This window comes from Leguminivora glycinivorella, chromosome 22 (genome assembly GCF_023078275.1).
Source record: "Leguminivora glycinivorella isolate SPB_JAAS2020 chromosome 22, LegGlyc_1.1, whole genome shotgun sequence".
In the NCBI taxonomy this organism is placed as follows: Eukaryota; Metazoa; Arthropoda; class Insecta; order Lepidoptera; family Tortricidae; genus Leguminivora; species Leguminivora glycinivorella.
Window position 1 is genome coordinate 12,200,810 of NC_062992.1, and position 12,254 is coordinate 12,213,063.

General features: G+C 38.3%; 1 protein-coding gene across 4 annotated transcripts in view; it reads right to left on the minus strand.

Annotated features, from left to right (window-relative positions):
• The window catches only part of LOC125237797 (rhophilin-2-B), a 212,781-nt gene that overhangs the window by 104,857 nt on the left and 95,670 nt on the right, over positions 1-12,254 (minus strand). Inside the window, exon 2 of one of the 4 annotated variants that reach the window (XM_048144985.1) lies at positions 8,008-8,102. The exons of 2 other annotated variants lie outside the window; for them this stretch is intronic. In XM_048144985.1, coding sequence (XP_048000942.1) covers positions 8,008-8,022 — 15 coding nt within the window. In that variant the 5' untranslated portion in view covers positions 8,023-8,102. Of the gene's footprint in view, positions 1-1,024; positions 1,150-8,007; positions 8,103-12,254 lie in introns of those variants that run through there. One more of the 4 variants, XM_048144984.1, reaches the window with a different exon arrangement.

Here is a 12,254-nt window from a genome sequence, read left to right on the forward strand (position 1 = left end):
AAGGGCATACAACAAATACACATAAAAAATATTTTTTTTTCTACCCCTTAATAGGCTATAGGCTAGTTTCCTATACTAGTCAAATAAGCTTATATTTAAGAACTGTCAAAACGATTTGCTAAAATGGAATTACTATGAAATACTGAGGAGTGTTGTCACGGTCAATTCATTTACTTTATATCTTTCTCTTTGACTTAAATATTAAATAGAAATAATGTTGAAACATAACTACTGTTCATATTTTTCTTCTAATTATGTGGTGCTTTATTTCGTGCACTGCATAAAATATTTTATTTTAAGTATAGGAAACTCTAGCCAATTGAAGTGGCACTTAAGCAGTTACATGTGCTCTGTCTAACCCTTTTGGGAGTACAGGTTAAATCAACCACATTAAAATCTTTCGGGTTCGTGTTACACCCTGTATTTGGAAATCCCAAAAAAACGGTACGTTAAAAACCATTTTAAGCTGACTGTACCGTTATGTATAGTCGTTGCCCTTTTACAGAACCTAGACCAAGGAAGTGTACAGTCGGTAGTGACCTAGTGACCCTGCCTGCTAAGCCGCGGACCTGGGTTCGAATCCCGGTAAGGGCATTTATTTGTGTGATGAGCACAGATATTTGTTCCTGAGTCATGGATGTTTTCTATGTATATGTATGTAATGTAATTTAATTCATATATGTATGTATTTATCTACTTGGGTATGTATATCGTCGCTTAGCACCCATAGTACAAGTTTTGCTTAGTTTGGGGCTAAGTTGATCTGGGTAAGGTGTCCCCAATATTTATTTATTTAATTAACAATTGAGCTATAGAGCGACACGACATTTAGATTTCGTTTTTCATATTAGGCCTGCTTTGTGCTATATATCAATATTGATTTAAAAAAAATCTATAATAAGAAAGTGTTAACATTTATATTTGGCCACTTTAGATAACTAACTAACTTTTTCCTCACAGTACTATTACCAGCACATCACAAAACCAAGAAAATTGACAAATTACCTAAAAACTAACAAATTACCGAATAATCACTTCACTCCCAATCCTCGGCACTATCACTCACTTTTGGTACGCGGTATAAGTTTTTCGGTATGCGGTACACGTTTTTCGTTACGCGGCGCTCGTTTTTGGTACGTGTGGCGGGACACGTGCTGCGCGGGCGGCGGTCGCGGGAGAATGCGCGCGAGCGCAGCGGTCTGCCCTGTTAAGGGGAAGTTAGGTTTAGAGGAAAATGGGCAATTTTTTTTGTATTATATGAAACTTTTTTTATGGTAACAATAATAAAATTAATAACAAAATAATTACTTCTTAGCGAGGGAATGTAGCCAGCCTCATGGGCACACTTCCACATGGGACGGACTTGGGGGACCTCAGACAATACAAAATTTAAAAACTTAAAATTAAAATGATTTTACTACATAATTTAAATGAAAATACATCTAAATTGTGTCATTGTGCCAAAGATTAGGGCGACATTCCCTCGCTGAATAGCAATGTCTAATAATTTGAAACTTAATTTTACATTTGATTTAAGAATTTTGTTCAAGTAAATTTAATTAATTTCGTTTGGCTAACAAAAAGTAGCACTAGGTAGTAGGTATATAATGTATTTATAATAAATAAAAACTGCTCTTAGTACCTGGATGTGACTATAGTATCCTTATAATGATCATTTTCGTTTATGAGATGAGTTAGTTTTGTTTGGTAAACAGTATAAATAAACAGCCCATTGTATTAATTGTGTATTGTATGGATACAGTCATCTGGGTTAGTACCTACCCGATGACGTGCAAGAAATATCACAAGGATCTTAGTCACAGTACCAAAATGATCTCTTATGCCTCCGCCACACAAAGCGTTTTGATAGCGCAGCGTGAGCGGAGCGGAATCCGTGCGCAATCCGCGCTCGTTAGTTCCCGCTGCGCAACGCTAGCGTCCGTCCGGCGCACCGCTATCATTGCGCTCCGCTAACGCTCCGCCGACGCTCTCAAAACGCGCATGTGTGGACGGAGCAGATAGCGAGCGTTTTCAAAGATCCGCCGATCCGCGCGCGTTCTGCACAGGGTAACTTGTAAGCCTATATATTGCAACTGTAAACTTATAATAAGTATTGAATGACAAATTTTGTGGTTGAAAAAATATGACAGTTGACTGCCCTGATGATTATTGTATTTCTTTTGTATGTCTTTCCCATCACAAACCACGCCAGCCAACGCCAGCGTTCGTTCGGCGCACCGCTATCATTGCGCTCCGCTAACGCTCCGCTAACGCTCCGCTGACGCTACGCTATCCAAACGCTTTATGTGTGGCGGAAGTTTTAACCTCCTTTTCAAAATTCGGTACCTAGCAACATAGCCGCTTCCCCTTAAGAGGATGCGCCTGAACGCGGAAGCCAGCGCTGACCGCGGCCCGACCAACTTAACTTTGCGCTCCGTCGAGTCGCCTTTTATAAGGTTTTATTGAGTAGGGGACGTGAGGGCAGGCAATTAGGGGGGGAATGGTTGGATCTAGAGGTAGAAGGGGATAAGGTTGTATTCTTTGGGCGCGGAGCTGGGTCTACCATAAATAAGTTGTAAGTGGAATCTATTGTTTGGAAAAATTACCATGTCCAGGTAAAAAAATCGTCGCTTTTTCAAATTTTTGGTCTGAAATAAATACTAGTGCTTGCTCGAACTTTTGTAGGTACTAGGGTTCCGAAAAAATGGGGAAGATAAGGGTTTAATAAAAATTTTCAGCAAAAATTATAGTGAAAATTTGCGTTGCCTATCGTAAAAGATTGCCGTCCTTGCTTTAATTTTCTGGTACTTCTAACCACCAAGAAAATCAGACCAGCAACGCGCTCCAACCCTTCTGGTGTTTCGGGTGTCCATGGGCGGCGATGATCGCCTATCATCACTCTTTTGCCTTCATAAAAAAAATATTTCTACTGGACACGTAAACAAGTTGTCAAGCATGAACGATTGGCCACTTGCCTACGCGTAGTCCGCCCGCAAACGCAAGTTGGCGTAACGGTCAAGATGGCGACTGACAGTTTATGAGGCGGCCGGTAAAGGCGGCTTTCCGGACTTTCTTATAAGTATAAGGTTGAGATAAAAACACCATAAGGGCTCCTTTTGTACCGTTTTGGTACGGAACCCTAAAAACTATAACGTAGTAGGTAGTAGAAGCGTTAATAATTCACTTACTTATTCTTGTTCTCAATTAAGTATCTAAAAATAATAACTAAATAAGTAAATAACGTAAAAAATAGTTTCAAGTTTTGTTTTTGCAACGACCGGACATTAGTTTAAAATGTTTTATTTAAAATAGCTAGCTATTTCAGTCACTTTATTTTTAATGGCATAGCGTGGAAATCTTATTTCTAAGCGTAAGTTTTTTCATACGCGTTTGATATCACATTTCCTTACTGAGCCGCTGCCGTCAAATTTGCTGCAGAATTTGCTTGAACAGATTATATTTTTTGTGGATGTTATTAGTAATAATACAAATAAAAATGTAACTTTAAACAACATACCTTCTTAGACAGCTGCATCATCAACAATGATCTTAATTAACAGTTATTGCAATACTTTGGGTTTGTATCCAAAACACTTCTGCGCCTGCACATATTGCCACGGCAAAGATAGCATTAGATATTTGCTATTTAAAATTCACAGGCACTTGTCTGATGATGTATGTACGGTCGAGGAAATTGATTGATTAATTCATTCATTTATTCCTTTATAAAACATAGTTTTACATGTCTACCAAATTCTTCAGCAATTTGCGGTTCAAGTACATTTGGTTGACACATATGATACTTATACTAAGAGCTGTAAAATGAACCGTCATGACATTTCAACACTTTGTAACTCCAAATACCGTTGTAGAGTCAAGTACCAACTCTATTAAACTAGAGTCATACACAGCCATGAACGACCTTCCATAACTGCGAGCGATCATTCATCGAAGCCCGTCACTCGGTCAATGCAGTCAAGGCTCACGCACCATACCACTAGGGCTGCCTCTACCTTAACTAATATAATGAGCATTTCTTTTTTTTGGCATTTTTTTATTTTGATTTTTTTAGGGTATTTTAGGTCAATTGTACTCAGAATCACGAGTACTTTCAATCTCACTGGGAGACAAAAAGTGTCCCAGAATTTCCATACATTTTTGTTACTTTCCTCTTTTGTTACCCCACACAACATGTACGGAAAATGGTAATAAAATAAGAAAAAGTCGTATGGGACAATTTTTCAACTACTAGGATTGAAAAAAGCTAGCGATTCTGAGTAGAAGTAGCATAATTTTTTTCAAAAATATCACATTTCATAAAAGTGGCGAAAAAAAAAATATGCTCATTTAAGGTCGGTCTACCAAATCTTGTCACTATAAAAAGCGGCAATTTTGAAAAATGTAGGGTCACCGGCCAATAGGCTAGTTTCCTATACTTAAAATAAAATATTTTTCCCCTCACTAGCTCGGAAACACGTGTTTTGTCCTTTAATACCAGCGGGTAAAAACGCATTTTATCCACTAGTGGGTAAAGTAATTTGACCTTGAATAAAGTCAAATTAACTGCTTTAAAATTGATAAAAGTAGGTGAATCTAGTAATAAAGATGATTTACCACCTGTGGAACTACTGGAAGCAGTGATAAACGCATTTTTTGCGTTGTTGTTTCCTCGCTATAGTGAGGGGAAAAGTTTTGTGTTACACTCGGGTGCAAATGTATTTTACTTCTCGTGTGTTAAAAAACTCGCAAGTTCAGGATTCTATTCTCGAACCACTCGCTTCGCTCGTGGTTCAACTATAGAATCCTTTCACTTGCTCGTTTTTCAATTCCACACTCGGCGTTAAAATACAACTTTGCCCCCTTGTATAACAAATAACTATTATGCAGTTCACGAAATAAAGTACCACACAATTAGAAGAAATATATGGACAGTATTTAGTCCCGTTTTAATTTAATAATATGAGTGAAGATCGTGTTAGTTTAAATCAATATATGATAGTATTTATGTTATGTTTAAACATAATTTCTATTTAATAAGTCAAAAAGAGAGATAAAAAGTAAATGAATTGACCGTAACGTCACTCCTCAGTATTTCATATCATAGTATTACCATATTAGCAAATCGTTTTGACAGTTCTTAAAAAGAAGCTGATTTGACTAGTAGGAAACTAGCCTATTGTCTGTAAAGCGCGCGCCTTCCTGAACCTTGACGTTGGCGGAATCACCGACGAGCCGTAAGTACCACAACCCTTGAAAAAACATCAAATTAAAATTTTCGATGGACAATACATGTGTATTGTGTATTATGTCCAGTGATCGGAACTATGGGAGCAAAACTTTAACAAAACCTTCAGTGTTAAATTTGATTCTATTCCTGAATCCAAGATTTCTAATATATTACTACAAGGATATTCATATTTTCATAGCTGTAAGTACTCTAAAATGTCCACTCAGCAAGTTTTGTTAAAGTTGTGCTCTCATAGTCCCGATCACTGATTATGTCACATATGTATTGTCCAGAAAATATGAATATCGCGCCTTTTTAAAGCTCGGCCACACATGCGCGTTTTGAGAGCGTAGGCGGAGCGTTAGTGGAGCGTCAGCGGAGCGTTAGTGGAGCGTCAGCGGAGCGCAATGTAAATAGACACGAGTTGCGAATTTCCTTTTCGCAAGAAGTTTCGACCTGGCATATAATGAACCACTTCTCGCACCAGTGCGTAAAAAACACCATCTGTACTGAAATAGTACATTACGATACAAGTGCGTGAATAAGGAAGTTCGAAACGAGTGGCGATAAATTAAAACACGAGCGAAGGGAGTGTTTTAAATAGACACGAGTTACGAATTTCCTTTTCGCACGTGTATCGTACGACGTTTTTCAGTACAGATGAGCCTCTGAAGTTTCAACCTAACATTTATAATGAACCACTTCTCGCACTAGTGCGTAAAAAAACACCATCTGTACTTAAACATATATTAACTTAAGAAAATGTAGAAAAGGCTCCAAAAAACTTATATTGATATAGACCGTGACTACCTTTTTGATTTTTTGGTTTTTGTCTTTGTGATTTGTGAAAATAACCGTGAATCATTAAAAACTCTTAAAGCTAGGAACACACTACGCGGACGTCCGTCGTAAATCGACCGCGGACGGGAATCTGGACAATGGAAATACACATAACCGTGCAAACTATCGGTCGACGGACGCGGACGTGGCCTTGAGCGCACGGACGTCCGATCGAAATCTGGCTCTCTGGATGTTTTGTTCCGTGCACACTGATAGGTCGCGGTCGCGGTCGTTTTACGACGGACGTCCGCGTAGTATGTTCCTAGCTTAAGGCTCCAAAAAACTGGCAAGTGGCAACCCTATAGTAACCCACTCCCGCGCATACTTATCGCAGGTTACCTGCACTTGATGAGTTGCGCAACGCATAACTGCCAGTTAAAATTATCACCAAGTAAACGTATCTCGCCTGCCTTCGTCCTAAATATTATAAACAAGCTTTTGCCCGCGGCTTCGCTCGCGTTAGAAAGAGACAAAAAGTAGCCTATGTCACTCTCCATACCTTCAACTATCTCCACTTAAAAAATCACGTCTATTCGTCGCTCCGTTTTGCCGTAAAAGACGGACAAACAAACAGACACACACACTTTCCCATTTATAATATTAGTATCGATTTAGGCGTTTTCAGCATAAGTAGTATCAAAGACATACCCCCTTATTCATTAACGGTCACTAAAGTTATCAAGCCGATAAAGTTCGTTTGTCCCTTTCTATCACACTAATACGTCGGAAAGGGACAAACGAACTTTATCGGCGTGATAACTTTAGTGAACGTTTATGAATAAGGGGGATAGTATGTAACTCAGTATAGACAGCTAAAGTATAAGAAAAAAACGTATCTCATAACCATACAGAAAAAGGTACGGTGACCTAGATGGCGATACATCTTTCGGGGATGCTCGGCTAGATGGCGCTAATATACTTGAAATTTTATCATATATCAAGCTAAGAATATGGACCAAATTGTCAAAACTGAGGTTCAAAAGTTTTCAGCCTGTGTCGAGAGATGGCAGTCTATGCACTGTGATTACACATTTTTACTTTGACAGTAACTCTCTATAATACTCGATCTTCTTTAGTGCGTATTATTAAAAACTTCTAAGTGTGTCCTAGGTTATAATAATAGTGTTTACCTACTGTTTTTCTCCTTTCGTGACGGTTTAAGAATTTCATAATTTCCTTTCGTCCCGTGGGTGACGTAGAAGTCGTCCGTGGTATATGTGTTCAATTCTGATACCGGCGACAAGCTACCAACCTGTCAGTGCGTGATATTGCATTTGAGTTTCTATTTCCCCGACGCAAAAACTACGAGGTGTTATAAGTTTGACGCTTCTGTTTGTCTGTCTGTGGCATCGTAGCTCCCGAACGGATGAACCGATTTAGATTTAGTTGTTTTTGTTAAAGCGGAATTAGTCGGGAGTATTCTTAGCCATGTTTGATGGAAATCGGTTCACTGTCGGGAGTGTCGGTTTTTTTTTTTCAAAATTTAAATTTTGTGTTTAGGTTATCTTTCAATAGTGGCACTGAAACTTGATCAGTTTCATGTGTTCTGCTTACCCCTTATCCGAGAGTTTATGGATATATTTGGGCCATTTATTTCAAAGTTGTCCATCCCAATTTTTTTGTAACAAGAGTATTTTTTACGCGATTTTTACTCAGAATCGCGAGGTCTTTCGATCTTGATAGGAGAAACAAATTGTCCCAAGATTTCCATACATTTTTCAAATCTTCCATTCCGTTACCGCCACACAAAATGTATGAAAAAATGGTAACGGAATCGGTAAAAAACCTTAGGACACTTTTTTTCTCCTATTAGGTTTGAAAGAGCTCGCGATTCTGAGTGGAAACCATATAAAAAAATACAAACCCAAAAAAATAATAGTAGGGCGAACTTTGAAAAAAAAAATGGCCTATTTCTCCAAATTACTTATCTTTCTGCATACCGTATACTCTCGCATAGCTAACAGGTCAACTGCACTTGTTTAGGTTCATTGCGCAACGCAAACTGCCAGCAATCGCCAAGGCTGCTCCGATAAGGCTGTGACAACATTCAAATATTTTACAAGTCAATAAATAAAGTCAATATTACCTACAACAAATTGTGTTTAGTGGGGGATAGGGGGCGGAAGGCTCTCTATACTAATATTGTCCCCATTTTTCAGGGTTCCGTAGTCATCTAGGAAGTAGGAACCCTTATAGTTTCGCTATGTCTACCTGTCCGTCCGTCCGCGGATAATCTCAGTGGCCGTTAGCACTAAAAAGCCGAAATTTGGTGACAATATGTATATCAATTTCAAGGCAGAAATGGAAAGAAATGACACCACAAACACCCCAAAAAATTTGTCGGTTCATGCACTGAGAGAAATTTGCATTGTAAATTTAACAAGTTCGACTTGTTGCGGTTTATCCGTTTGAATCAGCCAAACGTATGTTTAAAACAATATGTGTCAGGTTGTTTTTATAAAATCGACTTGTTGATTCAAATATATTGCCGATTCAAATGACAAGTAGCTTGTTGTTTGAACCAAAGAGCACGTAGGCGCTATTTTAACCAAAAAACTTGTTGAACGAACATGAAAATTGGTTGTATTTTCTCTCAGTGTGTGCCAAACACCCTGTATTTATCGAGGTGTTTCTCAAGGAATGGAATGTAGGAGCAGCGCGAATGTTATTTGTGCGTGTGCCTTTGAGGTATTTCTAGTTTGTAGGTTCTAGGAATTATAGTTTGGGTGGGGTTGAAACATGATTGGAGTGACATTTTTAGGCCTATGAGGCTGAAAAGTGACCAAGTTATACATATTTGACATGTTTTTGATAGTGCCAATATTTATACGCTTAGGTACGTTTTACTTATTTAATGGTATAATAATGTAGGTAAGACATAGCGAGGAAAATCTCGACTGGGGGACAATTGTAACTAATGAATTTTTTCCATTATTACACTATGATGTTGAGTTCTACATGTAACCACTGAACATGCCTACCATATATGTATAACCGGTGGAAACTCTATTTAATAATGAAAACATTGTAAAACATGACAAAAATAGACCAGTTACATTGTAGATCATTTTCTGGAAACACCATAATGTGTCAAAAGGATATCTTAATGTTGGCGTCAGCGTTGTCTCTCAAAAGTCTGAAGAATCACCATGCCCGACGTATATTCATGCCTATATAAATTACTAAATAGATAATCTATTACATTACGTGCCTACATACGATACGAACCAAGTAAGTATATGTACCTGCGACCTCGGGCGGCCTTTGCGCGGGAACCGGGTGACATTTGGCCGGTATGCGAACGTCTGCCTGGCCCCGATTCTATACAATCTATACACACCACGCTGCACCAATGTATAGGGGTCTGTGGCCAATAGTAAGCCCATTTATAATAAAAAAAATATATATATATTGAAAGTTTCTGGAGTAACAATAACTTCAAATCAAAACTGTACATTTTTTTGTCTCCTTTAACATTTAACATTGTACATATATATTTTTCTATTGAAGTTTTAGATTCAGATTCAGATGATTTATTTGCCATTACAAGTATAAATACATGCAAATATAGTTTCAAATCATATTCTAAGTAATTACATGCTAGGATTATGGTTTTAGTCTGTATTATATTTCTATAAAAATTATTTACTATTTTATAAGTAGAGTTCATTTTTATAAGACAACCGTAAATGATAAAACAATCATAACTTAAAATCCACTCATTCACGGTTAGAAGACGTTTATGTATGACGCCTAACTCGATGGCTGTGGGTGGCAACTTACCATACAATGGGGTAATCAAATCGTATTGCCGACCCATTTTGATAAAGCACCAGACCAGTCATCGGCAGTTTGATTCAGCAAAATGCTAACCACTTCAACTTTTACGAACACAAACAAATAATTAAGGTAAAATATGTTTGAGAGCGCACTATTCGCCAACAAACTGGTTCCAGTTTGGCGAAAAGCAAAATGTAATACATTAGTCATAAGTTTTTTTGAAAAAAAATAAATTAATAAAAAATAAAATAAATGTTTTTGCAAATGTTATGTTAATTAATGATCAAGAAATGAACAGCTGCAAACCCTACTTTAGAGAACATAATATTCTAACTCTTCCTTCTATTTATATTCTAGAAATGTGCAAATTCGTTAGGAACTACCCCGGACTATACTTATACTAAACGGGAAGATGTAACAAAAAACCGTTCTATGCGTTACAAAAACAGACTTTTACTTCCAGCGTCAAAATTGAAGATGTTTTCAAATGGTCCCTTTGTCATGTCAATAAAAATATATAATAAATTGCCAGACAAAATAAAAGAGGAAACTACTGAAACAGCGTTTCTCCGCAAACTGAAAAATTTACTAATTAGCAAATGTTATTATACTTTAAATGAATATTTAAATGATGAATTTAGCGATATTTAGAAATATTATAGCAATGTACAAATTTATACTTAAGTCTAATTATAAGTGCCTTTCTCACTATATCTTGCTGCGCCCAACAGGGTACATAATGCGATCTGTATAAATATTATATGCCAACTGTGTAACCATTATGTGCAATAAATGATTGAGTATTGAGTATTGAATGTTCAAACATTTTGAAATTACTCGATGTAGGAAAAATATTTCAATACAACTGTATAAACTGTGTTTTTATTGAATTCCGTTATCTTATCTTATCTTAAATCTGCGGGGGCCCTTACGGATACACTTCGACCCATCGGGATCTTTTGTGCAATTACCCCCTACGATCCTAAGATCCTTCAGCTATTCAGGAGCTTCTCGACCATCTCCACGTATCGGATGATGAGGCTCATGGGTAGCTCTCTGAAGTCCTTCGGTGCCAGGTAGCCTGCTCCAAAGTTCTTCATTCTTTGTCTGGCGAGGGCGTGACATTCACACATTAAATGTCTGACGGTCTCTTCCTCTTCGCCACACATGCGACAATCAGTGTTGTCGGCGTGTCCCATCTTGGCCAAAATTCCTTTGACCCCGTAATGGCCTGTGAACACCCCCGTTATAATTTGGAGTTGTCTTTTGCCTAGCTTCCCTAGCTTTTTGCTCCATCCAGAGTCTACCCTCTGCATAAAGAGCTTTGAATGCTTCAGACCAACCAGGGCATCCCACTCTTTTTGGTGACTAGCCTTTGTTTGGTCTTTCATAGCCGTTCTGATGGTTCCTTGTGAAAGGCCCACATATATAAGGTTCCGGACCTATGAAGTTGTCTTCAGATCCGGCCTTGGCAAGTTCATCAGCGTTTTCATTGCCAATGAAGCCTTCGTGCCCCGGTATCCATACCAGTTGCACCTTGTTTTGCCTTCCAAGCTTGTTAAGAGCTTGGATGCCGTTTAATACCAGTCTAGAGGTAACTCTGGGCGATGTGAAGGCTTTGAGTGCCGCTTGACTGTCGCTGAGTATATAGATAGTCTTTCCTTGGATTTGTCTAACTATATTCTCATGTACACAGGCAATTATTGCATATGTCTCGGCTTGGAAGACCGTGGCATAATTGCCCATGCTGATACTACCACTGTAGTCATTTGCATAAATGCCTGCGCCCGTACCAGATGCCATCTTGGACCCGTCTGTATACCAGATGATGGTGTTGTCATCAGAGGTGGGTGTCTCCAGACCCTCCTTCCATTCGGCTCTAGTATGGACTTTGGTTTTGAAGTTTTTGTGGAAGATGAATTTCGGTTGCATTTTGTCGCAGCCCATACTCATCAGCCTTCCCATAGAATTGTTGTATTCCATGCTTGTGTGTTTAGTCTTCGGCATGCTATCGCTCCAGAGGCCTGTTAAAGCCAGCCGGTGTAGCGATTTCAGTGCCTCAGACTGTATCACTAGATGTAGCGGCGGGAGATCCAATAGTACCTCCAATGCTGCTGTTGGCGTCGTTCTGAACGCACCCGTTATAGCCATGCATGCTGTCCTTTGTATTCCGTTAATTCCGTTAACTTCGGCATATAGTTAGATTAGTTAGGTCGATTATAAGAAACAGAATAACATCATTATTTTTTTTAATTCGTAATTTTTTTCTGAAAATTCCCACACACCTGTGATAGATGTTACATCAATTGCTGTTAAGAAACGGGCTTTGTGTGTTCGATATGCGATTGACATGTCATAGTTTTGAAACTTACTTAGTGTGAGTTAATTGTAAAAAAGCCCGTTTCTC